General features: G+C 44.3%; 1 protein-coding gene across 5 annotated transcripts in view; it reads right to left on the reverse strand.

The window, feature by feature from the left end:
* The window catches only part of LOC126248013 (regulator of G-protein signaling loco), a 243,485-nt gene that overhangs the window by 115,557 nt on the left and 100,833 nt on the right, over nucleotides 1-27,095 (reverse strand). Inside the window, exon 1 of one of the 5 annotated variants that reach the window (XM_049948626.1) lies at nucleotides 5,559-5,632. The exons of the other annotated variants lie outside the window; for them this stretch is intronic. Coding sequence (XP_049804583.1) covers nucleotides 5,559-5,621 — 63 coding nt within the window. The 5' untranslated portion in view covers nucleotides 5,622-5,632. Of the gene's footprint in view, nucleotides 1-5,558; nucleotides 5,633-27,095 lie in introns of those variants that run through there. 5 annotated transcript variants of the gene reach the window in all.

Raw genomic sequence — 27,095 nt, forward strand, 5'->3', positions numbered from 1 at the left:
TGGTGCAAGTCTTTCGAGTTGACGCCACTTCGGCGACTAGCTTGTCGAGGGGGATAAAAATGATGATGATTAGGACAACATAACACCCAGTCCCTGAGCGGAAAAAATCTCCGACCCAGCCGGGAATCGAACCCAGGCCATTAGGTATGATATTCCGTAGCGCTGACCACTCAGTTACCAGGGACGGACGTGTTCTAAATAAAAGAACCTTACAACTGTAGCGGTATTTTTCAACCTCTGTTATAACGCTCAGTTGCGGATGTTCCTCAGACAGTATTCTTCCTACTACCAAGTTCTTTACAAATTTGACTATTTTATAATCACTGAAATAACGTCATATACCCACTACACACACGAAGTTTCATTTCATTTTCTCCTGCTTTTCTGGGTGCTTTACTTCTTTAGCAGCGCAGTGTATGTAAATGACCTAGGGGACAACTTATACACTTATCGTGGATGATGATGTTTCAGAGACGTGGTAACGGTTGAAAATTCTAAAGCAATGCAGAAATACTTGCAGAGGATCGACGCTTGGTGCATGTAGACGGTTGGCTCACAACAAAAAGAAATGCAATGTATTACGCATAAATAGGCAGAAAGGCCCATTACTGTATGATTACTAGATTGTAGTACAATCACGCACCTAAAATATCTAGGAGTATCCGTATGGAGTCCTTTAATGGTAGAACGACCACATAAAGCTAATCATAGGTAAAGCAGATGCAGACAGAGAGATTCATTTCAACATTCCTCAGGAGATGTAGTCCATTCATATAGAAGGTATCTTACAAAACCTTCGTTCTACCAACATTTGAATATTGTGCGTTGGTCTGGGATTCGTACCTAGCTGGGTATGCTGGAGGAAAAAGAGAGGATCCAAAGAAGAGCAGCGCGTCTCGTTACGGGTTCATTTAGTTATCACGGAGATGCTCAGCCAACCGTATTGGTAGACACGAAAAGAGGGGCGTTCTGCACGACGGTGTGGTTTACTGTTGAAATTCCGAGAGCGTACATACCTGCAAGAGTCAACCGATATAGTGTTTTAGTCTACGTGCATCTCGCGAAAAGACCATGACGCAAAAATTAAACACATTCGAGCTCAGTCGGAGACTTACCAAAAATCGTAGTTCCCGCGAAACATTCGTGACTAGAACAAGAAAGGGGGAAGTGACAAATGTATAAAAAGGTGATCTGCGGAGTAAACATGTAGATACACCAGAAAAAGAGGCACGAATAAACAATTAGTGAATCCTAAATTTACTATGGGAAGGAGCTGCACTGCAAGACACTATTAGTGACTGAAGGAGATTGTAAAGCAGAACACCTAGAGTCTTACGTATGCGAGATCACAAGATTACAACCAGGTAGCAGGATATGGACAGCACCAAGTAAACAGCTAAATGACAAATGACGACGCATTTTTTTAAACAGAAATCTTGTTTATCATCTGGAGCGGCATGAGCACCTTCTTCCATCAAACGCCAACCGCAGTGGTCGCACGGTTCCCGCATGACCGCGTGTAACTGATATTACAGGAACTGACGTAACGCGAGAAGAGATATCAGCAACCTGTTTCCTGTGAAGATGTTTTCGTGGAGCTAACTGCGCTAGCCGTTCACGACAGAGTACAAACACTACAAACGAATGTAAACAGACAGCGCAGCTCAGTAATATACATTTAAGATATTAGTGCTATCATATCTTAATTATAGCAAAAAAAAGAAGGAATATCGACGTTAAGTTGCAATCAGTCTGTATCGTTCTGTTTTCATAAGGAACAACAGATATCATGGTATTTTTTCTCGTGGCATTGAGTTTAAAGTTTTGCGGCTAGTTTTGCTCCTTTTAGGATAGTCTCTGGTGGAATGACAGCAAAGGCATTTAAGATTTACGAGCAGGGTACTCCAAATTTTCCTTTGGATTTATAGTGTTGTCCAACCCAGGAAAAATCCCACTGCAGGCAACATTAAATGTACAATATGGGTACGCCAAGCTGTCGAAGTAACCCGGTTAATATGTCAGAAGATGTCACTTCTACACCATCCTCAGTAACGCATTGTAATGTTAAAACTATTTCTGAATTTTGAGTTTATTTTGGTTTCTTGAAGAAATACTTTAATTCTAACACAACTTTTTTATTTCACACACGCGACGTTTCGAGATCCAAAGTCATTTCATACTTTTACACTGTTTCAAAACTGTTGTTTATACCTTCTCGTATATTCCGAAACAAAGAGTCTACGATAACGTCATAAATTCTTGGATAACACGCCAGTTATTGAATCTGACTGATGAAAGGAGAAAATATAAAAATTACCAAATGAATCAAGCGGAAGGGCCTATAGACGCCTACAAAAGAAGATTGACAGAAAATGCAAGATGGCTACACAGGGATGGCTAGAAGACAGATGCAAGAGTAGAAAATTGCATGACCAGAAGAAAGACTGATGCTGTCTATAAGAAGAAAAAAAAATTAATTGTTAAGGAAACCTTTGAAGAAAAGAGAATTGTATTAATATCAAGACCTCAGATGGCAAGCAAGTACTAAGCCAAAAAGAGAAAGCTTAAAGATGGAGGAGATATAAAGTATAGAGGATCTACATAGAGTGATTCCGTGATGTTACAAACTTTCAGAGATGATAGGTAAATGTGTCACTTTTAGCTAAGAGACCCTGGTCCGGAAACAACAAGAGTCGAAATTTATAAGGGAAAATTGTTCTCACACCGCTGACAGTGGACTACTTCTACTGCCAGCTCTTTACTTGCCATGGAAGGAGGTAGTGTGGATCAAAACAAGAAAATATTGCCTAGTGAAGATGTCCACTAAAGTGCAAACCTTAAGAACAATAAGCACTTGGTCAGTAGAAGAGATGTTTCACAGTAGCAAAGATGAGCAATTGCTCGTAGCTCTTAAGGTTTCTTAGATCCCATACTTCCTGACATTTTTTTCCTTGTTATGGCGCATACTATGTCCTCCGAAAATATGGAAAGCAAACAGCTTTCAGTAGAAATAGTCTACTCTGTCAGATGTATCACGACGATTTTCGCTTTCGACTCGGTTGTTTCCGAATCAGGGTCCCTTGCCTCAAATTGGTAGTCACCCTTCTCCATCGTCACTGAAAGTTTGTAATACCGTCACGGAATCACCCTGTATACGACAAACAAACGTGAGGAAAATATAATCAAAAGAGAGAAGGATGAAGGTAAAGATAAGATGGGAGGTGTAAAATCGCGAGAAGAATTTGACAGAGCACTGAAACAGCTAAGTGGAAACAAAGCCCCTGCAGAGATCACAGGACGAACATTAACAAATTTAAAGCAAGGGAAAATTGTGGTGGGACTAACCGGGAGAAAACAGCGAATGCACAGAAGGGCTGCGGGAATGCACAAAGACTCGTTTGTTACGCGGCTAAGTGTAACAGGAATAAGAAAAATCTCGTCTGGTAGTCATCCGAAGAAAGAAACCTAGTATCTTGTTTTCTTTTTCTTTGAATATTCTGAAAACCACCTTTCAGTGCTGAAGCTACGAATCTCTTCAGCTCGCGGGGTATCAACCGTCGTCCATCTCATCTGGCGCACTATCCAGAACTGAAAGGTAATATACGACTGTATGTATATTTTCAAGGGTGGAGGGAAACAACTTGATAATGTCACATCGGGGTAGTGTATGTCGAACTGAGCAAAGCTTCGGCGCAAACCAAAGTCTGGAAATGCACAATAGTAGAGTTACAGCCACAAAACAGCAGGCAAGGAGTCGGGAAATGCACAGTTGTGGAGTTACAGCCACAAAACAGCAGCCAATCAGCGGGGAGCTTGCGGTAGTGAATATCCGTGAAGCGTAGAGTGTAGAATTTCTGAGGCCGCGACATCAGTCGGGCTATGACAAGAATTTTCGATAGTGTTTGCCAACCATTTGTACAACGATGCCGACTTTGTTGCAGGCATGAATTGTGAGCATTTTCTGCAAAAAACAGTGTTTTGAGGGAGACTAGTATTTCAAAACTCACTCCTGTTTTCATTTTCACAGTTGTGTTAACTCTCATTAGCTGGTCTACCGTACTTGTTAGAATGGAAGTTCACTCATGCTCTCTGTACAGTAGCAAAAATGAAAACGTGTGGGCTTTTGACATCAGTAAAATTGCAGCTCACAATAGGTTTACCCCATGTCCGATACCTCACTGCATTGCTGTTTATATAGTACAACATATTTTCTTAACAAATTAATCTCATTGTGGCACAGTTACGCTAGTTGATTTCATGGCCAAGTTTTACACAATCATCATCATCATCATCATCATCACAGATAATTTGTGTCTAACTTCTAACGGGCTACGAATTTGCTTCGTTTTGACGGTTCAGCTGAATTCATTATCTTGAGCTAGTTTATTGAGTAACTGTGCTCTTTACCTTCATAAGTATCGGCGGAGTCAAGTTAGTTTAAATGCACACATTTCGACGCAAGCGATGTTGATAGGCTGTCACTTTATGGCCGTAGTTCCACAAGGGCGCATTTACAACCTGTGGTTGTCTGTCAAATTTTGCTGCATTCAGTGAACCCTATTCTAGTGTATCCATTCTATTTCACTTCCTGATTGGCTGTCGTTTTCTACATACTTACTGGATTTGTAGGTCAGTGCCTCGATATAAAAAAAAGAAAAAAACAAAGTTTCTGCCATACTGACACAGTTGTCTGTATCTGAATGAGTAGCGTAAAAGTCTTCTAATGGTGAACTCTTTGGTTCGAATCTCATTCATCGCAACGTTGTTCTTACGTTTATTCAAATTCGATATTGATTAAATTTGATATTAATCAACAAGCACTGAACCATAATTTTTCCATACAAATAACGTCTTTTAATGTTAATTACTTATCGCATGAAAATACCAGCATCCACAGTAACAAAAAATTTTGTACAAAAATGCGAAACGTCATAGGGAAAATAAAATATTTTCTTAATTTCCAGAGATTGATTACTCAGGTATACAATTCATTTTCATTTAACAATATGACATTTCGCATGTCTATATGAAATTTTAATTTATTTTCGTATCATTATCAATTAAAAATAAAAAGACGCTATTTTAGTAATGAATTATGATTCAATATCTGTTTATTGACATTTCTTCTTGTTGGTAATCAGGAATTCAAATAAAAGTAAAGAAAAAAAGCTTTTCTAGTATTATGATTCGATCCAGAGAGTTTGTGATTACAAGTCTTTTACGCAATGAGCTACCATCAAATACGTTAATAACGCACAAGTGTTTTATAATCGGAAAACAACTTCAAACGCGATCATCTAAAGTTTCGTTGGAAATTGCGGCATACTGCCTTAGGAAACTGACTTCCGGGCAAAGACCTTGAAATCCTGTTACTATGAAGAAACTCGGAAGAGAGCAGAGCAGTCCGGAAGGTCCCCTCGGGTTAGTAGTAGAGACGACAATCGATACTGCCCAGTGCGACGGTGGTGGCGACATACGACTACAGTCGTTCGCAGTAGCGGGTGGGCTCGCAGCTGCGCCGCGGCAGACTCAGCGGCGCCCGCCTGCTAGATACGTACGTATCCGGGCGAGGAGACGGAGTGCGGCCGGCGCAGCCTGGGCAGAGAGACTCGCGCGCGCATCCCGCTGGCGGCGGCGGTGGACACTGGCGGACCACTGGCTGCTCGCCGCGGCGGCGCGCCCCAAGAAGACGCAGCGCAGCACGTGGTCCGCGGCAGGGGAGGGGCGGCCTTGGCAACGAGGCGCATACTAATTGTCGCCAGGCCGTCCCGAAAGCGCAGCTGCTGCACCTGCCGGGGCGGAAGCGCGGCGGCGGTCGAGCTCGAGGGGATCAGGTGGGTGGGGGGAGTGGAAACGTCAATCACTTCACCATTACGCTACTTCCACGAAGGCTTAAATGGCCACCCAGAGAAGCTGACGTCTATATGCTCTACTGAAACGATAGCATGCAGTCGCCATTGAAGGCTGCTTTTAATTCGATAAGCCAGTTTCCGGCTCGTCTTCTTCGGTTTAAATTCAGGGGAAAACTGAATAGCAAATGTCTCCTCGAAAACTGACGGTGTCTGAACTGCACCTCAATAAAATCAGAAGACCGTCGTCGATTAGTGATATACAATAGTTCTTGTTGTTTCTGTTGTGGTCTTCAGTCCGAAGACTGGTTTGATGCTGATGCAGCTTCAGATCCTATTCTATTGTGTGCGAGCCTACTCATCTCCGAGCAAGTATTGCAGCCTACACGTTTTACAGCCCGCTTACTTTATTCATCTCTTCGTATCTCTCTACTATTTTTATCCCGCACACCACTCTCCAATACTAAATTGGTGACCCCTTTGACTTCTCAGGATGTGTCCTTTTAGTCAGGTCGCACAAAAAATTTCTTTTTTACCCAATTCTGTTCAGTACCTCATCATTAGTTATGTGATCTTCACATCTGATCTTCAGCACTCTTCTATAGTAGAACATTTCAAAAGTTTATATTCTCTTGCCGCGCGGGATAACTGAGTGGTCTAGGGCGCTGCATTCATGGACTGTGCTGCTGGTCCCGGCGGAGGTTCGAGTCCTCCCTCGGGCATGGGTATGTGTCTTTGTCCTTAGGATACTTTAGGTTAAGTAGTGTGTAAGCTTAGAGACTGATGACGTTAGCAGTTAAGTCCCATAATATTTCACACACATTTGAACATTCTATTCTCTTCTTGTTGTCCATGTTTCACTCCCATACACGGCTACTCTCAATACAAATACTTTCAGAAAAGACTTCCCGACTGTTAACACATTTCTCTTCTTCGGAAACGCTTTTTCTACCATTGCCAGGCTACTCTTCATATCCTCTATACCTCGGCCATCATCAGTTATTTTGCTGCCCAAATAGCAAAACTCATCTACTACTTTCAGAGTCTCATTCCCTAACCTAATTGCCTCAGCATCACCTGATTTAATTCGACTACATTCCATTATCCCTGTTTTGCTTTTGATGTTGTTGATATTATATCCTCCTTCCAAGACATATTCTTCTTCATTTAACTGCTCTTCCAAGTCTTCTGCTGTCTCTGACAGATTACAATGTTACATATAACGGTACGCCTACCAAACGATTTTGAGAAGGTGCAAGAATGGCGGACAGGAGCATGACTGCGGCGTATGACGTCATGACAATGCACCCGTGTACACAGCAAACCTCCAATAGATTGTAGTGAAAGTATTTATTTTATTTGGCAATTTGCTGGATAAATACCATACAGCCATACAAATTACAAATACAATTCACTTCAAATAGTAATTGCTGAAAATATAACTTCAAATATTCGTTTTCTGAAAGATGAACATCCAGGAATTATGTATGTAAAATATAGCAATACTCGTGCCCTCCAAGGGATCAGAAAAGAAGACAATACTATCAGAGGAAACAAAAGAAAACAAAACAAACACATACACACAAATATTTAAGGAGTAAGATAACTGGTGTAGGAAGAAATAAAGAAGACATAAGGAATTAGTGAAGCAAAACAACGTTCGTGACTAAAAGAAAAAAAATGTTTTGCCCGACAACGTAGATATTAACAAGGATATACCGGTACTTCAGCGAGGCAAAAGGTGGTTAAGACATGCATTTGGAGCGTAGCACTGTGTAGCTCTGAAATATGGCCAACAGGCAAAAATAAAATGAAATCTCTTGAAGCACTTGAGGTACGGCACTGAAGTAGCTGTTACAGATAAAGTGAATAAATAATGCCATCAACCAGGAGTCCTGCAAAGAATTGGTCAAGAAAGGTCATCCAGGCGAATAACAGAGCCAAAACGACGGGAATGGACTGGTCACATAATACGACACAACCATTTACTTGTAAGTGTCCTAGAAGGAATACTAATGTACGGCGAGAAATGCCGCCACTGGTATTTGTAAACGAGCTATACATAACGCCGGAGTCTTTAATTATGCAGAAATAAAGAAATTAGCTTACAAGAGACCCAGATAGAGAGATGCCAACCAAAACACGCACACACATATTACACACGGAAGAATATCACAAAATTCACTTACAATATTGATTTAGTCTTAGTTATAGCTTTATTATCTGCTCAAGCTGTTTTTTATCACACAAGAAGAAGCTTTAAGAAATTGTTATTGTCATACACGCCTATTTTATTTTTACATCGCTACTGAGGACACGCCATAACATCATGACGCCGACACTACATTCTAATAGTCAATTTCACGACGCCTGTCTTTGGGCGCAAGAGAACATGGGAAATGCTACTCGAGTCTGGGTGTGTGCGCATGCTGCTTTCCCAGGTGGCACGATGTGAATAGGCGTACGATTCGACACTAGCTTCGCGCAACCAACATCAGCACAATTACAATGGTATTAATTATGCTGTCTAATGGAACCAATAGGACACTAAAGGGAATTAGTGAAGTGTTCATCTACGAGGGTCAGTCAAAAAGTAATGCCTCCTATTTTTTTTCTACGTTTAATTGTCAGGAAATTTAAATGCAATTACATAGGTTGAAAACCACAACATTGAGGATCATTTTGTCATTTTTCAATGTAATCTACGCCCATCTCTACAGTTTTGGTCCGTCTTTGAACAAGGGCATGTATCCCAGCACGGTAAAAATCACAGCTCTGCTTCCTAAGCCATTGACGCACGGATGTTTTGACGGCCTCCTCATCTTCAAAATGAATCCCACGATGAGCTTCTTTTAGTGGCCCGAACAGATGGAAGTCTGATGGTGCCAGGTCAGGGCTGTATGGGGGATGAGGCAAAACTTCCCATCCAATTTTGACAATCTCGTCAGAGGTGTGACGACTGGTGTATGGTCTTGCATTGTCATGCAAAAGAAGAACATCTGCCATTGATTTTGTTGGGCGAACTCGCTGAAGACGTGCTTTAAGTTTTTTGAGGGTTGTGACGTATTGAACAGAATTTATTGTGCATCCCTGCTCCAAAAAATCAACCAGAATCACACCCTCTGTATCCCAGAAAACTGTTGCCATAACTTTCCCTGCCGATCGCACAGTTTTGAATTTTTTCTTCCTCGGCGAGCTTGTGTGACGCCACTCCATTGACTGCCTCTTTGATTCGGGTTCAAAAAAATGCACCCATGTTTCGTCCCCGGTCACAATTTTTTTCAGAAACTCATCTCCCTCCAAACGGAAGCGCTGCAAGTGTTGGGAGGCTATTGTTTTCCTTGCCTCTTTATTCTGATCGGTTAACATTCTTGGAACCCACCGTGCACAAACTTTTGAGTACCCCAATTGTTTAATAATCGTGATCACACTGCCTTTACTAAGAGAAATAATGCGACACACTTCATCTGCAGTCACCCGACGGTCACCACGAATGATGTCATCAACTTGCTGAATGTTGTGTGGAGTCACTGCACTCACCGGCCTGCCGCTCCGCTTTTCGTCAGTCAACGGTGTTTGCCCTTCAGCTTCCTTACAACGACGAACTCATCGTCTAACAGTGCTGACATCCACTGTCACAACACCATACACCTTCTTCAGTCTTTCATGAATGCGTATGGGCGTTTCACCTTCTGCATTCAAGAATTCAATCACACAATGCTGTCTCAAACGAACATCGATGTCGGCCATCTTACAAACCTCTGCTGTGCTGCCACCTGTTGACACAGAAAGTTACTACTGCAGTGGATTGCAGAAGAAGGTTTGAGGAATGGCGCCAAATTCAAATTTTTCACTTAACTTAATTTCTTTAAGTAGAAAAAAAATGGGAGGCATTACTTTTTGACCGACCCTCGTAGATGTCGTGAAAACACATTTAGTCACCTTAGGGCATGACGACACGTTATTTATGTGGTATATAACCTGAAAAAAAGGAGCAATTTAAATTAAGAAACTAAGAACAAATTAGCTGGTATTCGGAAGTAAATTTTCTATGAAATTGGACGAAGTTGAAAACTTTAGAAAGCACATCTTCAGGTAACTGCATGTAACGTATAATGTTCTGCATGCCGTGTACAGCTCCTCAAAGTTACCGATGAAATGAGTCACTGGTAACTGACTGGCACAGCTGCCTCTTGACGACATATCCAGCGATCCCACAGACGGTTGTTACGCTAAAAATCGGCTACTAGGAAATTAACCTTGCTGAGTCGCTAAGTAACACTACCCGAGGTCGCGGCAGATTTGTTAAAGATCTTCATCTTACAAGAAAAAGTGGTTTTTGTATCCAATGAACTCCTGGAATCTCCGATGTCCGCGGCCAGACAGAAATAAAAGAAGGCGGTGACGGGAGGCCGTGGGCAACAGCCCTGGAGATAAAGGCGAGCCACTGCCCTCTTTATGGAGGAACGGGTGATACGCACCAGCCCGTCTCTCCGACGCTCGAGGCCGCACAGACTCCGACCGCACGTGTACCTGCCGTCGGTCGAGTAATTGGATCTTCGACCCCGCTCACCTCACCTCAGTGCATGGGGGCTCGGGCGCGTCCGCGGCAGGAACGCTTTACAGTACCGCAACCGTAACTGTCGGAAGCATTGCGGGCAATTAAAAAGAGCGCCATAAAACGGCAAATGCGTACGCCAAGATAACGTCCTCGTCTGCATTAATTTACATTTGCAAACACGAAACGGTTTATCGTCAAAACTACTTCACATACTACAGCGAGACAAATACGAAAACGTACCTCTCTTCTACATCTACATAACTAAAAGGAGATGCTATTGTTTAGAAAATACACTGACAGAAAGATGCAACTCCAACAAAACAAACAATGAACAGCAATGAAAAGTTGGGAATACATTTAGGTTAATACAAGCGCGAGATAAACTACGGCAAAAGTGAATTGATGGTACATTAATAACCGCAGTACCGGTCAGAATGTTGAACGCAAGCAAGCAAACGCACATGGAAACGTGTAGTACAGGTGCCGGATGTAAGTCGGTGAGAGGGCGTTCCACGCCTGTTGCACTTTGTCGGTCAATGCAGGGACGCTTAATGTTGGTTAATGATAACACTGAAATTCTTTCCACAACGAAACTTTGTCTCGAAAACTGGCAGAAAATCCAAAGAGATTCTGGTCGTATGTGAAGTATATTAGCGGCAAGAAACAATCAATGGCTTCTCTGCGCGATAACAATGGAGATACTATCGAAGACAATGCTGCCAAAGCAGATTTACTAAACACAGCCTTCCGAAATGCCTTCACAAAAGACGACGAAATAAATATTCCAGAATTCGAATCGAGAACAGCTGCCAACATGAGTAATGTAGAAGTAAATATCCTCTGAGTGGTGAAGCAACTCAAATCACTTAATAAAAGCAAGTCTTCTGGTCCAGACTGTATACCAATCAGGTTCCTTTCGGAGTATGCTGATGCATTAGCTCCTTACTTAAGAATCATATACAACCGTTGGCTCGACAAAAGATCCGTACCCAAAGAATGGAAAGTTGCACAGGTCACAACAATATTCAAAATAGGTAGGAGTAATCTACTAAATTACAGGCCCATATCGTTAACGTCGATATGCAGCAGGATTTTAGAACATATGTTGTGTTCGAACATTATGAATTACCTCGAAGGAAACGGTCTATTGACACACAGTCAACATCGTTCCTGGGAAACACAACTAGCTCTTTATTCACATGAAGCGCTGAGTGCTATTGACAATGGATTTCAGGTCGATTCCGCATTCCTGGATTTCCGGAAGGCTTTTGACACTGTACCACACAAGCGGCTCGTAGTGAAATTGCGTGCTTATGGAATATCGTCTCAGTTATGTGACTGGACTTTGGATTTCCTGTCAGAGAGGTCACAGTTCGTAGTAATTAACGGAAAGTCATCGAGTAAAACAGAAGTGATTTCAGCCGTTCCCCAAGATAGTGTTATAGGCCCTTTGCTGTTCCTTATCTAGATAAACGATTTGGGAGACAATCTGAGGAGCCGTCTTCGGTTGTTTGCAGATGACACTGTCGTTTATCGACTAATAAAGTCATCAGAAGATCAAAACAAACTGCAAAACGATTTAGAAAAAATATCTGAATGGTGCGAAAAGTGGCAGTTGACCCCAAATAACGAAAGGTGTGAGGTCATCCACATGAGTGCTAAAAGGAACTCGTTAAACTTCGGTTACACGATAAATCAGTCTAATCTAAAAGCCGTAAATTCAACTAAATACCTAGGTATTACAATTACGAACAACTTAAATTGGAAAGAACACACAGAAAATGTTGTGGGGAAGGCTAACCAAAGGCTGCGTTTTATTGGCAGGACACTAAGAAAATGTAACAGACCTACTAAGGAGCCTGTCTACACTACGCGTGTCCGTCCTCTTTTAGAATACTGCTGCGCGGTGTGGGATCCTTACCAGATAGGACTGACGGAGTACATCGAAAAAGTTCAAAGAAGGCAGCACGTTTTGTATTATCGCGAAATATGGGAGAGAGTGTCACAGAAATGATACAGGATTTGGACTGGACATCATTAAAAGAAAGGCGTTTTTCGTTGTGATTGAATCTTCTCACGAAATTCCAATCACCAACTTTCTCCTCCGAATGCGAAAATATTTTGTTGACACCGGCCTACATAGCGCGGAACGATCACCACGATAAAATAAGGGAAATCAGAGCTCGTACGGAAAGATGTGTGTTCATTCTTTCCGCGCGCTATACGAGATTGGAATAATAGAGAATTGTGAGGGTGGTTCGATGAACCCTCTGACAGGCACTTAAATGTGATTTGCAGAGTATCCATGTAGATGTAGATTGTCGTCTGATGATGTCCCATACGCGCTCGATTGGAGACAGATCTGGTGATCGAGCGGGCCAAGGCAACAAGTCGACCCTCTGTACAGTATGTTGGGTCACAATAAGGCTATGTAGGAGAGTATTACCCTGTTGGAAAACACCCCCTGGAATGCTACTCATGAGGGTTCCTGCTGTCATATAAAATCCCACCCCAGACGACACCTACAGGTGTATGTCCAGTGTGTCTAATCGGCAGACAGGTTGGTTGCAGGCCCTCAACTAGCCTCCTCCTAACCATTACACGGTCATCACTAGCACCGAGGCAGAACCAGCTTTCATTAGGAAACATAACAGACTTCCACCCTGCACACCAATGAGCTCTCGCTTGAAACCACTTAAGTCACAAATGCCGGTGGTTTCGGGTCAATGGAATGCACGATACAGGGCGTCTGGCTCGGAGCTGCCCTTGAAGTAACCGATTTGTAAGTCACTGTGGTGCCAACTGCTGCTCAAATTGCTGCTGCAGATACAATACGATGCGACAGAGCCATACGCCGAACATGATGGTCTTCCCTGTCGGTAGTGTAACGTGGTCGTCCGCAGGCCGATCTTCTTGAGACCGTGCATTCTCGTGAATACCGCTGCTTGCAATCACGTACATTGGTTACATTCCTGCCAAGTTTTTCTACAATATTTCAGATGGACCATAGAGCTTCTCGTAGTCCTGTAACACACCCTTTTCGAATTCAGTGAGGTGTTGATAATGACGTTCCCCTAGAGGAATTCTTGACTATTATCATTTCACCACGTCCAATCTCAAAAACTAACGCTCACGACCGCTACAGCGGGTATTTGAAGTGAACCTGATTTGCACCTTCATACTGGCGCAACCAGCACCACTCTTATGCGACTGGCGCAAATTTGAACACACATCATCTTTCAAATGTAGAAACACGCCTACCAACTTTCTTCTATGTCGCACAACTCCCTGGTGTTGCGATATTTTTTCCCGTCAGTGTGTGTGTGAAAATAAGAGACTCGATTCAAAACCACTAATGTATCATTACTTGATGTCATTATTCCCTTATTTTGCTGTAGTTGTTAGACAAAGGACTACACATCTTACACTGTTAGGTGATAGCTACCTCTATAGCCATTTTTAAGTGATCGGATACGCCACACAAAGCCAGGTAAAGTGCAAATTATATCCTCAATTACAGGGTGAGTCCGAACTCCGACAACATTTCAGAGGTTATTCAGGGACGCTTTCTGTTTTGCCAGAAAGGACCCGAGCTCTCCGGTGGATCGCAACAGAGTAATAATTTATTCGGTTTGTTATCTCAACTACTTCGATTCACTGAAAATACTTTCACGCTAGTAGAAAAGTGTCCAATACACAATCACAGAAGCGTGTAACATAAAATACAGAGCAATACTACAATGCAAATCTACTGCCATACGGTTGCCGTCGTTGCGAGAAAAGTTCAGCATAGAGTCGTTTTGTTCTTCTACTGCATTTAGTGAAGCAATACACGAGGTGCATATCGGCCATCTCATCAATAAACCTGTCGGGCCTGGTGTTCTAGCGGTAGCCGGCACGGTAGCTCGGCGTGTTCAATGGCAGTGCTGCCTACCCTCCGTAATAAATAAATAAAGTACTGAAGCATTCAACGATGAACTTGAAGAGGTGTCATGTGACATCCGCCCAGACCAAATGCAGAGAAAAATACGGGATGGAGCGTGTCCCTGTTAACCGAGAGATCACGGGATCTAATCCCTGTCGGACCTCGATTCTTCACTCTGGTTTCAACCCAAGCGTCACCTCTCAACGATGTGAGGAGTCGCCAGAAACGGCTCGCGGTTCGATGACGATGATTTGTTTGTGGGGCGCTCAAAAGCTCGGTTATCAGCGCCTGTATAAAGTTGCTATCTTTACACAGTCCAATCTCGCCACGTTCACGAATGATGATGAAAAGATGAGGACAACACAAACACCCAGTCCCGGGGCAGAGAAATCCCCAACCCTTCCGGGAACCGAACCTGGGACCCTGTGATCCAGAGACAGCAACGCTGGCCACTAGACCACGAGCTGCGGACACTCGCGGTTTGGATTCCACGTTAAACTGTACGCCCCCTTTCCCCCGTGGGGTAACTGGGATAGGTTAGGGACACACAAGTCACCAAAGTGGCGTCCTTGCACCGGGCAACTGAGCCACACAAAACTGTTGTAAACTTATACATATCGTTGTGTATTACTGTTAACGTACTAGCACTATCGGACAACAAACTCGAGCCAGACTCTAGCAGCAATGAACAGAAGCGAAGAGTAACGTGGACATTACTGCTGTCAACAACAGATACTGCGACTGGATGGGCCAAGTTTGTTTGCCAACAAGAAACACAGCAAATACCGTCGCCATTTGCAATGCTGTGAAGACATTTTCAGATGGCCACAGGGAACTAGTACCAAAATACTCAGAAAATGTCTCTCAGCAGCTTCCAAAGTTTTGTCGCTGGTGCTCGGGTTCACTCAGTACACGTAATTATGGCAGCCGCCGGCGCTCACATCCTGGCACAGATTTAGCAGTGAACAAAGCACTACCATTATTAATCACTTCCACACAGGTGTTGGCAAACGCATTGTTGACCGCTACATCAATTTTACAGCAGATGACGGCAGTGTGAGCAACAAATGTTTACCATTGTGGAGAGTGTTACAAGACGCTCGAGACGGCTGTTCTTTATAAGCACAGTACACTAAAATAGATAATATCGTCTTAGGGATATGGAGAATGAAACAACAGGCCTTTCTGCGAAAATGTCTTGAAAGCGGTACTGCTCTGAAATGTACTAGTGCTATGGCTTAGTGGCACGTCCTCCGCCACGCTCTAAATCAATCCATAACAACAGGCAAAGTTCGGCTAAGATTTGTTCGCCACCTCTTCCTTACTCGACTTGCGACAACTTGGATGTCGGATCCAGCCGCACTATATGTCTGGTATAAGGCCACGCAGCAAAGTTACTCAGGCGCTGCTGGACTACTGGCTATTTATCGTGGTTTGCTGTCCCTGTTCAGGCATTGTTAGACTGAATAACGCACTAGATGACTTTGGAGGCGGTGTACCACTAGATCACAAACAATTCCACTTCAAAAACAAATTGTATGAAACGAAAAATAAACCTTCGTTTTCCTTGGACACAGAGAGTCGTATGAAATGCGAAATAAGCAGAATTTATTTGGGCAGACGTCATCTACACACCGAAAACGAATTTGCAAAAATAGAAAAAAAATGCGCCCGGCAGTTTTTATGAAATACATCCAGTGTACAGGTAAATAGGAAGTTGACAGAACCGGAAAATGCTAGTTGCTTTGTCGACCGCCTCACACAGAAAACCGCATTACAATAGCTTGAGTCGTTATGTGTACCACTTGAGCATCAGTGGTCATATTACACTTACAAAACACAAGATGGAAGCGCCCTTTAAGCTACAAATAAATTCATACCACGTAATCAGTTACTAAACTTTAACCCTTCAATAACGACGAGATTCGGAGACTTTGCTTGACATTCAGGTGATAGTTTCGGTTTTTAGTTAGGCAGAAACCCTTCAAGAAAACCGCTTAGATTTCTGCAGTCCTATGGATCTGTGTAGCATATTTTCCTCGACAGCTTTACATATTTGCTTTTCACACTGACTGTTTACAACTTGTACCAAGATGTTACAATTAAGTACACCGCAAAAAAGAGTTATGCTCAGGATATGTCACGTTAATATTGTGTAACACCACCTCTACCCTTGATTATGGGCTGAATTAGGCGAGAAAAACATTCTATGAGTTTCTAAAGCAGTGCCACATCCCTCTGAAGCCAACCGATGATGAGCAGATCCTGTACAGCAACAAAATTGCGGGGATGTTGATCCCTGCGTTTCACCCGTTGTTTAGAATGGTCCCAAACATTTTCTACGGAATCTAGATGGAACGTCGAGGTGCTGGTTGGCCGAACGTTCGGAAACCAGGAATGTATGCGTGCAGCACAGTCGACACGACTGTCGTCATCTTGGAGGACGAGAGTGTCCAATGCATAGTCATCAAGAAGCTATAGGAGGAAGGGCAAAACTCGTCACAGGGAATGTAGACAGTTACAAGGGGGCGTTCAATAAGCAATGCAAGACATTTTTTATCTCGGCCAGTTTCGGTTGAAAAAATGGGGTTGTGGGATATCGTGGAATATTCCGACATCAGGTCCAATAGTTTCATGAAGCTCCCATGTGTGGCGGTCGCTGTACATAGCTTTCAAAATGGCGTCTGTAACGGAGGTGTGTTCCAAGCAGAAAGCTCTCACTGAATGTCTTTTGGTGGAAAACCACAGCATCGAAGATATTCTAAGGCGTTTGCAGAATATCTAAGGAGACCTGGCAGTGAATAAGTGAATAAAAGCACGGTAGTGTCGTTGAGCGAGGCGTTTGTGATCATCGCAACAAGGTCGCACAAATATCTCAGAACTCCCGGACACAGCTGCGTCTCGTGCAATGGTGGAACGTGCGGACACACTCATTCGAGGTGATCGACGAATCACAGTTGAAAACCTCGCTGCACAATTGGACATCTCTATTGGTAGTGCTGAAACACTAGTTTACCAGTTGGGGTACTCAAAGGTGTGTGGCTGCTGGGATTTTCGCCTTCAACAGAAGACCACAAAGAGCAACGAAGGACCATCTGTGCACAATTGCTTGCGCGTTACGAGGCCGATTGTGACAATTTTTGTCAAACACCGTCACAGACAATGGAACATGGATTCATTAAGCCGAACCGGAAGCAAAACGGCACTCCATGAAGTGAAATGTATTGTGCTAGCCTCAGGAAATTGAACAATAACTTCCCTGTGTTCGTCGCCACAAAAATGCAAACGAACTTCTCCTCCTCCATAACAACGCAAGGCTTCAATCAAGTCTGCGCACCCGAGAGGAGCTCACAAAACTTCGTTAGACTTTTCTTCTTCATCCACCCAACAGCCCCGTTCTTGCATCATCCAACTTCCATCTGTTTGGACGAATGAAGGGAAGCAGTACGTGGATGATAGGGAGCTTATTGGTACAGCAAGATGGCTCCGACGTCGAAAACTAAAGTGGCACCATACGGGCGTATAGGCCTTCCCAGTACGGTGGCGCAAAGTTGTCGCACTGAACGGAGATAATGTTAAAAAATAGGGTTTTGCAGCCAAAAGTGTGGGGAATAATATGGTGTACTGGAACCCTGAATTAAACCAACCTGCTTTCAGAAAAAAAATGTGTTGCATTACTTATTGTACGCCCCTCGTACATCCTGGTTCACGTTCACGGAAAATCGAACGACTAGGCCCAAGTCATGGAACATAAAACACCCGCAAATAACACAGTACCACCTTCGGCCTGAACAACATTCTCCATACACTGCGAGCTAATAGCTTTACAGAGCCGTCGGTATATTCGACGTCTTGCAATATTTCAAAAGAGACAAAACAGTCATTTGGCGGACAGCACTGCACGCTACTGTCAAGATTCTGCATTGTTATACCCTCGAAGACGTGAGTAATGGCCTTTTGCGAGGTATCCGACTCCCAGCAGTTCCTGTCTAGTTTGATACGACAGTCGTCTAGGATCTTCTTATGACTAGTATATTTTACGCAGTGTTATATGGCTGCAAACAGTACACCATTCCTTGTCTACAGGATGGACAATACGCGCTGATGCACCAACAAATTGGACAACTTGATTCACGCTGTGGTCCTGGGAACGTCCGAAGACCACAGCTGCTTTCTGCCTTCTGTCACGCCCCCACAACGACCCATCTTACTGCGCCGTGCGTTAAGTCAGCTGTAGGCGGCCACGAGACCGCCTAGTATGCAGTTATACACTAGCGACAACGATCCAAAGCGACCAGTGTCCCCCTTTAAAGAGGCGACAAATATTTTGTCCGGCGACGTTGTTTAGACTCTCCATAAAAGCTCTTTTTACACCGAAGCGATCACACGTGAACGTGCAACAGCGAACGAGGATTCTCTATTATGTAAACGCTAGCATTCGCTGTTTGGTTCGCATTCGCAGTTGCTCGTTCGTGTTCCGCCAGCTATCCATTTTTCAGTGTATCATTAAAGGAAATTGGAGTCCCCTAAGTTTCGGTGATAGCAACCACAGTTTTTGTTTGCTATCTTCTATACTCTCGATGTTGCTGACATGAGTTGTACGAGCGATGCAGTGGTCCGAAGAGGCTGTAATGTTGCTGACACAAAAATGCATAAGGGGCAGTCAAATGAAAACGAGTTAGATGTATAAGAAGTAAGTAAACTGTTTATTTCTCCAAAAGTAATCGCCGTAACTGTTGATATACATGATGATTTTTTCCACCGTGTACAAACTCTACCGATTGATCGATGAACAACAAAAAAGGTCTAATGAACTTGTTTCCATTGAGACCATTTATTGAACCATACTTTGTTACATTGACTGAGGTCTAATACGGTCTGTACCACGCAGCCATAGTTACAGCATGCATGGTTTCCTCCTAGAGGGTGGTACTGTTCCTCAAACGTCATGGCCTAGTGCCCTCTCCTGCCATAGTAATTGGCAATGTGTCCCATTCACTTCTCTTGCTGACTCACCTTGTAGTGGATGTGACACAGCGTTGTACACAATTGTTCCGTATCCGAATCGAGAGCTTGCTGACATGGTGTTTATTTACAGAAACACAAATGGCAACGGGCGGCGGGCTGCAAGGTTGTATAAGGACACCTATCCCTGCCGACAACACGCACAGCATTCAGTGTTTGCAACAGTGTTTCGCCGTTTGTCCGAAACAGGAAATCATGAAGGACGTACCCGAAATATTCGGGCATCAGATTTGGAAGAAAATGTGATCAACACTGTGGAAGGCGACCGGCGTGCCAGTACCAGGCAATTGACCCGCCAGTACTGGGTAAGCCAAACGACCGTGTGGAATATTCTCCTACCCTTATGAGTTACAGCGTGTGCAGGGCTTACTAGCGACACACGATCCACATCAAGAGCAGTTCTGTAACTGGTTTCCACGGTTCCGGGATTTGTGTCATCCACCTATTCACAGACGAGGCCACCTTTAAGCGCAGTCGTAACTTCAACTTTCATAACAGTCATCTGTGGCGTAGTATGCAGAACCCCTATGGTATGGCGATAGCGAATCATCAGCATCGGTGCAGCCGGAATGTGTGGGCCGGGATAATTGGCGACGATATTTTGAGACCTGCCTTCTTTTATCGTCGTCTAACAAGCCGGAACCATCGGTGTTTCTTGCGGGTGACTCTGCCTCCCCTACTGGAACAAGTGCCACTGATGATTCGATGGATTGTGTGGCTGCTACATGATGGTGCTCCAGCCCACTTCGCCATTAACGTCCGGATGCATCTCAATCGTGTCTTCCCTGGTCCAGTTGCATGGCCTGCTCGTTCACTGGATCTCAACCCAGGCGATTTCTGGTTATGGGGCCATCTCAAAAGTATCGTGTATCCTCACCCCATTGTAGATGTGGAGACAATAGAGCAGCGTATTCATGCTGCCTTTGGCACCGTTCGTATGCAGCCTGGCCGATGTGAACTTGTGAGACGGAACATGCTACGGCGCATACACGCATGCGTTGATGCACAAGGAAACATACTGTAACGGTTGCTGCGTGGTACAGCGCGTACTAGATTGCAGTCTCTGTAACAAAGTAGGATTGAATAAATGGTCTCTAGCATGGACACCATGCATTTCCGGACCCAAGTTCATTAGGCCTTTTCTTGTTCCGTATCCTCTCATCGATCAATGCCTAGAGTTTCTATACGGTGGAAAATGTCACCCTGTATTTATCCCACTGCGAGACGAGACGGTCAACGCCTTTGTGCAGAAATGTTTGCGGTTATCTAAAGAACGTATGATTGTATGCACGCGTACAAACTTTCGAGTGTAGCAAATAGATGGCCATGAATGTCTTTCTTCGGGCTAGAAAAACATGGAATCGCATGGGGAGAGATCGAGACTGCACGGAAGATGTGTAAGAGCTTCGTAGCGAAACTTCTGCAGCTTGGTCGAAACCAGCTTGGCAACATGTGGGCCCGCTCTGCGGACGATTTGCTTCGGACGAACAAGTGCATCATTCCATGTAGGCTTTCACGGCCGGCGTCTTCATCAGTAAACACTTCAGGGCTAAGTTGCCGTGGTCGATCTGTAGAACTTCTTCTCCCTGACGTTTCGTTCTCAACTACGGAGAACATCTTCCGAGGTGAGTCAACGACTGGCTGCTAGGAGCTGGGGCCGCCGCTTATATGGATATCGTAGGGGGCGCCACCACACGTCACGTGGCGTCGATGTGCAGCTATCTCTGGCTATCGTCTGTTCTCTCGATTGCAGGCAATCGATTGTCACGTGATTGATGCAACGTCGACCACCATATCTTATCCAATTTTAATCCTTCTTCTTTACGATTAAAATTGTATTGATGTTTGTGGATTTCATTCGACCACGGCAACTTAGCCCGGAAGTGTTTACTGATGAACAAGTGCATGTTTCAGTCGATGAGACGCTGAGCAGTGTCAGATTTGCACCTGGAGGCGAAAACTCGAACTAATTTTATTCGAGGGCACATCGGTTCCAAGTTAAAACATTAGCGTATCTACAATTCAGTGTTAAGTGCACTATCACCACGCATTTCATGTTTTCATACAAATTACGACACCAAAATTTTTCCTTACCTACGCTCAGTTGTACGCTTCTGTTCTCCATTGCGACTATAGTGCGTTGTACGCAATATAAGTTAATCAGTTTTATTGCCACAACGTCAGTGCTAAAAAATAATATACATCACACGCTTCAATGTCCTGTTGGTCTGACGGAATTACATTTTCCTGGAGACATATGAGTCTCCAACTTTGTGTTCGGTAAGAGCAGAAGCTGATGAATGAATTAAAATTTGTGCCACAGCTGCGACTTGAACCCGGGTGTCCTGCTTACTAGGCAGATGTGGTAACAGCAACAAATTGTGGGTACCACAACCACACAGATTACCCTAGTCCATTGCCCTTCCCAACGAAATCTTCAATTCACACAGTCCGCCCATTTTCCCCTTTGATATTGAAAATATATGCTTGTCCGTGATTTGAGAAATCCCTTATACCTGGAAGGAGCCCGAAACGACTTGTTACTTCGAAGTTTTGACCGGCACAGACGGCTTTCGAAAGATGTACAATTAATCGTCGCTTTCGACATTACCAGTTCAAGTTGCAGGATGGTATTTTTCGTAAAAATATGGAAAACATGAAGTTAAACGGCACCAGCTGCATTGAATAAATGCTGTGTTTCCGATACGCAAGGTCTTTTGACGTTTTCCGTGGAAAAACAAACCTCGTTAACATTTTCAAAAACCTCTCTTTCAGACGATAATTTGGAAGCAAACCATGCATAACGCAGTATTTACTTAAAAATCGGCGCTGATAATTGGTTATGCAGTATCGAGTGTATTTTAATAGCGTCTTCCGAGAAGCAATTTCTTGTTCTCTTTCGATTAAATACGAACAGTTTTGAAGACACGGACAAGCATAATTTTCAGTATCACTTTACCCGTTTGGTCGTTTACTAGTCTACAGTTACGAATATTATATTATTTGTGATAATAAAAATTAGTAGACTGCCAAATAACATTGTAAATTTAATAAAAGTTCATCCCATTACACGTATTTTTCCCGTTATATCAACTGTAACATAAACAGTAAAGAAAATGACTGTGTTGAAAATAATAAAAAAAAAAAAACTGACGAAAGGAACTCGATCCAGCGGCTTGAACGCCAACCAATTTTTTTAAATTTTTTTTTCTATATTATTCGTTGAATTCGTTCAGGGCGGACGTCCGATGACACCCGTACAGTTTGGACCCTGATCGGTTCGTTGAGTGTTTTTATTAGAAAGGGTAGCTAACGCACTGACCGAACACGCTGAGCTACTGTGCCGGCACCACTCGACTGCAGCCGCTTCATGGTAAAAATGGCCACGCACATATATATATATATATATATATATATTTGGCGACCGAAATTATCTTGCGATTTTCTCAGTAACGCTTGAGAAGTACGCACTACTGCTTACACATTTGTTGCCCTCATGGAGTACTACGAGTGTACGAAGTTTACAGTAAATCCGCGTTCCAAACGTTGTGGCCTCCCCTTGTTAGTGGTTAGCGCATCTTCCTAGTAAGCAGGAGATCCAGATTCAAGTCCCGGCTGTGGCACAAATTTTAATTCATTGCTTCAGCTTCTATCCTTCTTGTAGCCTCGATGTTCGTTCCTTCGCTTTCTCTTCCGTTCGCTCCACTGTAAATCCTAATTCGCATATTTTCGCTCCAGGGTGGCCTTATGCGAGCGCACAGCAGCAGCGGCGCATCTGCGCCTCAGCCAGCGCGGCGGCCGGACGCGGCGGGGCCGCGCCGGAACCGGGACTGTGGGGCACGCCCCGCCCACCACGGCAGACAATCAGGTGCAGGCGCGCGGAGCGCGGCGCGCCTTGCGCAAACCGTCCGCGTCCGCCGCCAGCTGCGCTGCGCTGCACTGCGCGTCTTTGCTCTAACAAAGGAACTAGCTGCCGCCTGTCTGCTACTCGTCCAGCAGCCGGCTGCAACTCGGCTCTAGTGCGTCGCTCACCTGGCCACAGGTAGCACTGCTGTTCCCGGCCCAAGTTCGTTTAACAACTACTTTACATTTGTAAATATGGTGCTCGGATGTCTCCGTGAAATTTCTACAGTATTTCGTCGGCGCAACTGATCCCTTCAGGTGCGGCGAATACACTGGTGAGGCTGTGACCGAAACCTACTATTTATGACAGTCTGAGAAGAAACTCCACAAGCGTGAACGCACCAAATTTGGTGCCCAATAGCGCAATATGGTACTGATCACCGAATTTGGCGCGTTCACGCCAGCGCAGCTTCTTCTCAGACTGTCATAAATAGGAGTCTTCCATAAACAGGAGCCTTCGTTCACAGCTCCGCTGTGTGTTCGCCGCACCTGAAGATGTCGGTTAGTTGCGCCGACGAAATACTGTGGAAATTTCACGACGACATCCAATGTCTCGCCCGAGAACCATACTTACAACGGGTACGACGCGAAAGCCTCAAGCAAAACATATTTTACATTTGGTTCTGTAATGAATGGCTGATCCCTTTAAATGTGGATAAACTTGAGAGAGCCGGCCGGTGTCGCCATGCGGTTCTAGGCGCTTCAGTCTGGAACTGCGTGACCGCTAGGGTCGCAGGTTCGAATCCTGCCTCGGGCATGGATATGTGTGATGTCCTTGGGCTAGTTAGCTTTAAGTCGTTCTAAGTTCTTGGGGACTCATGACCACAGCTGTTAAGTCCCATAGCGCTCAGAACCATTTGAGCCAAACTTGAGAGAATGCGTACAACAAAGAAAAAGGAAGCCGATACTATCTGATTAAACACATTTCACATGTAACCCGTGTAAGTACGCTATCTGATCCAAAGTATCCGGACAGCCCTATATAATGTGAAGTTGACCACTACGGGTCACGAGAAGCGGAGCCGCCACTATAAAAGGAGGCGGGGAGTATTACATTGTCAGCAGAGAAGCAGTAAGAGCAGTTTGGTTCGGCCAGGAGAGATCAAAGAATTGGAACGCAGTTCAGTCATTGGATGCCACCTGAGAAACAAACCCATCAGAAGCGCCGATTTAGGGCCTAAGTGACACAGGCCGTCGCTTGGTGTGGCAAGCTGAGCAGGGTCGCCACAACTGTGAGATTTCTATACAACACAAATCACAGTGACGAATCATGCTATACTCTGTGCCAATCCCACACAAAGGTTCGAATTTCGCGAATTTCTGGAGAAAGTTACCAGCCATCAAGTGTAGTGCCAACAGTGAAGTGCGGAGGAGTTGGTGTTACGGTGTGCGGGTGCCTTTCGTTGTTACGATGTGGTCTCCTTATTGCGCTTAAGAAAAGCTACATGCGGAAAGACATGAAAACATGTTACAGCACTGTGTACTGCATACAGTAGAGCTACAGTTCCGAGACGATAATTCTTTGTACGAGGGTTGGCTGAAAAGTAATGCCTCCACCTTCGTAACTCTTCAACAGTTGGCAGCATTGGTATGCGGCAGGTACTGGCTTTTTACGTCGTCTCCTCTCTACAGCTCCAGTTGGCGGGAAGCCTTAGCATTCAACGGTTGTGTTGTTGCAGTGTAAAGTATGGGACCCTGCGCAGGCGGTCGGTCAAAGCGATTCAAGTAACGTGCAGTCATTGAATTCTTGACAGCAGAATGTGTCACCCCAAAGTAGATTCATCAGAGAATGAAAGCAGTTTACGGTGATTGTGTTGATGTGAGTACTGTGCATCGTTGGGTGAGTAAGTTTAATGATGTTGAGGCGGGAACATCCGACCTGCGTGACAAAGAGTTGGACGTCCTGTGACAGCAACCACCGAGTTTCATAAGCAAAATGTTGACAGACTGATTCAGGACGATCGTCCTAGCACTCAGAGAGAAATTGAAAGTACAATCGGCATTTCACAAGAACGTATGAGTCACATTATTGCTTTGCTTGGCTGTCGGAAGACTGTGCACGATGGGTACCCCGAATGCTGACTCCTGAAATGAAAGCGCACAGACTTCAAATTTGCCAGGAGCTCCTCTCGCATTACGAGAATGAAGGTGATGCCTTTCTCCATTCAATTGTGACAGGAGACGAAACGTGGGTACACCCTTACGACCCGGTGAGGAAACATCAGTCTATGGAATATCGACACAAAGACGCGCCCTAGAAAAAGAAATTTAAGACGCAGCCCTCAGTTGGAAAAATCATAGCCACAGTGTTCTGGGACGCAGATGGTGTTATCCATGTTGATTTCCTTGATCGTGGAACAACAATAAATTCAGAGCGTTACATCACACGCTGCGAACTCTGAAACGACGGCTAACAAGCGTCCGAAACGAAAAGGAAAATGTTTTCCTGCAGCATGGCAATGCAAAACCACACACTTCACGTGCCACCACAGCAGAACTGAATCTCACCACCGTATGCCATCCTCCATACAGTCCAGTTTTAGCACCGTCTGACTTCCATCTGTTCCCGATAATGAAAGACAATCTGCGGGGACATCATTATGCTTCTGATGAAGACGTTGAGAGAACTGTGAGACTGTGGTTGCGGAAATGGAGTGTCGACTTCTTCCGTGACGGCTTCGGAAAACTCGTTCATCGTTGGCGGAAATGTATCCAATTGGCTGGTGATTATGTGGAAAAGTTGGTAATTATAGACCACATTCTAAGGATTATTTCTGCGTTTGATTTATTAAAATATTCCCATCCAAACCCAATTAACGAAGGTGGAGACGTTACTCTTCATTCAACCCTCGTATCTACTTGACACTGCGGCACGCTGCCATAAAGCAGCATTTGCGAGGCAATGGTTTGGGGACAATAACATTCCTGATATGGCCCGGCCTGTCCAGAAAGACTACCTGAGCGGAAGAGAACAGTTTTGAGATGAGTTAGAACGTCCACTTCGTTCTAGAACCCACCGTCCAACATCATTACCTCCTTCGTCTCGGCTCTTCAGAAAGAATGGGGCGCCATTCCTCCACAGACAAGCAGACACCTGATTTTGACTTGTTTCCCGTCAGAGTTCAAGCCGTCATGAAGGCGAACGGTGGATACGTCCTACATTAATGTTCAGTACTAGATGTCCGAATACCTTTGATCAGACAGTGCTTGTTTTGGTTATACTAAGATGCGATATGAAATGGGACGAACATGTAAACTCGTTATTAGGTTGCTGGAAGGGTTCTGGGAAAAATGCGCTACATATAAATGAAAACGCAAACGAGACGCTAGTGCGACCGGTCTAGAGTGCTGTTCCAGCGACTGTATCTCTTAATCAAGTAGACATGAGAACAGACAGAACAAATTCGGAGGCGCGCTCCTAGGATTGTAACAAGGCGATATGTTGTTGTTGTTGTTGTTGTTGTTGTGGTCTTCAGTCCTGAGACTGGTTTGATGCAGCTCTCCATGCTACTCTATCCTGTGCAAGCTTCTTCATCTCCCAGTACCTACTGCAACCTAAATTCTTCTGAATCTGCTTAGTGTATTGATCTCTTGGTCTCCCTCTACGATTTTGACCCTCCACGCTGCCCTCCAATGCTAAATTTGTGATCCCTTGATGCCTCAAAACATGTCCTACCAACCGAACCCTTCTTCTAGTCAAGTTGTGCCACAAACTTCTCTTCTCCCCAATCCTATTCAATACCTCCTCATTAGTTACGTGATCTACCCACCTTATCTTCAGCATTCTTCTGTAGCACCACATTTCGAAAGCTTCTATTCTCTTCTTGTCCAA

The sequence above is a fragment of the Schistocerca nitens genome, chromosome 1 (assembly GCF_023898315.1).
Source record: "Schistocerca nitens isolate TAMUIC-IGC-003100 chromosome 1, iqSchNite1.1, whole genome shotgun sequence".
In the NCBI taxonomy this organism is placed as follows: domain Eukaryota; kingdom Metazoa; phylum Arthropoda; class Insecta; order Orthoptera; family Acrididae; genus Schistocerca; species Schistocerca nitens.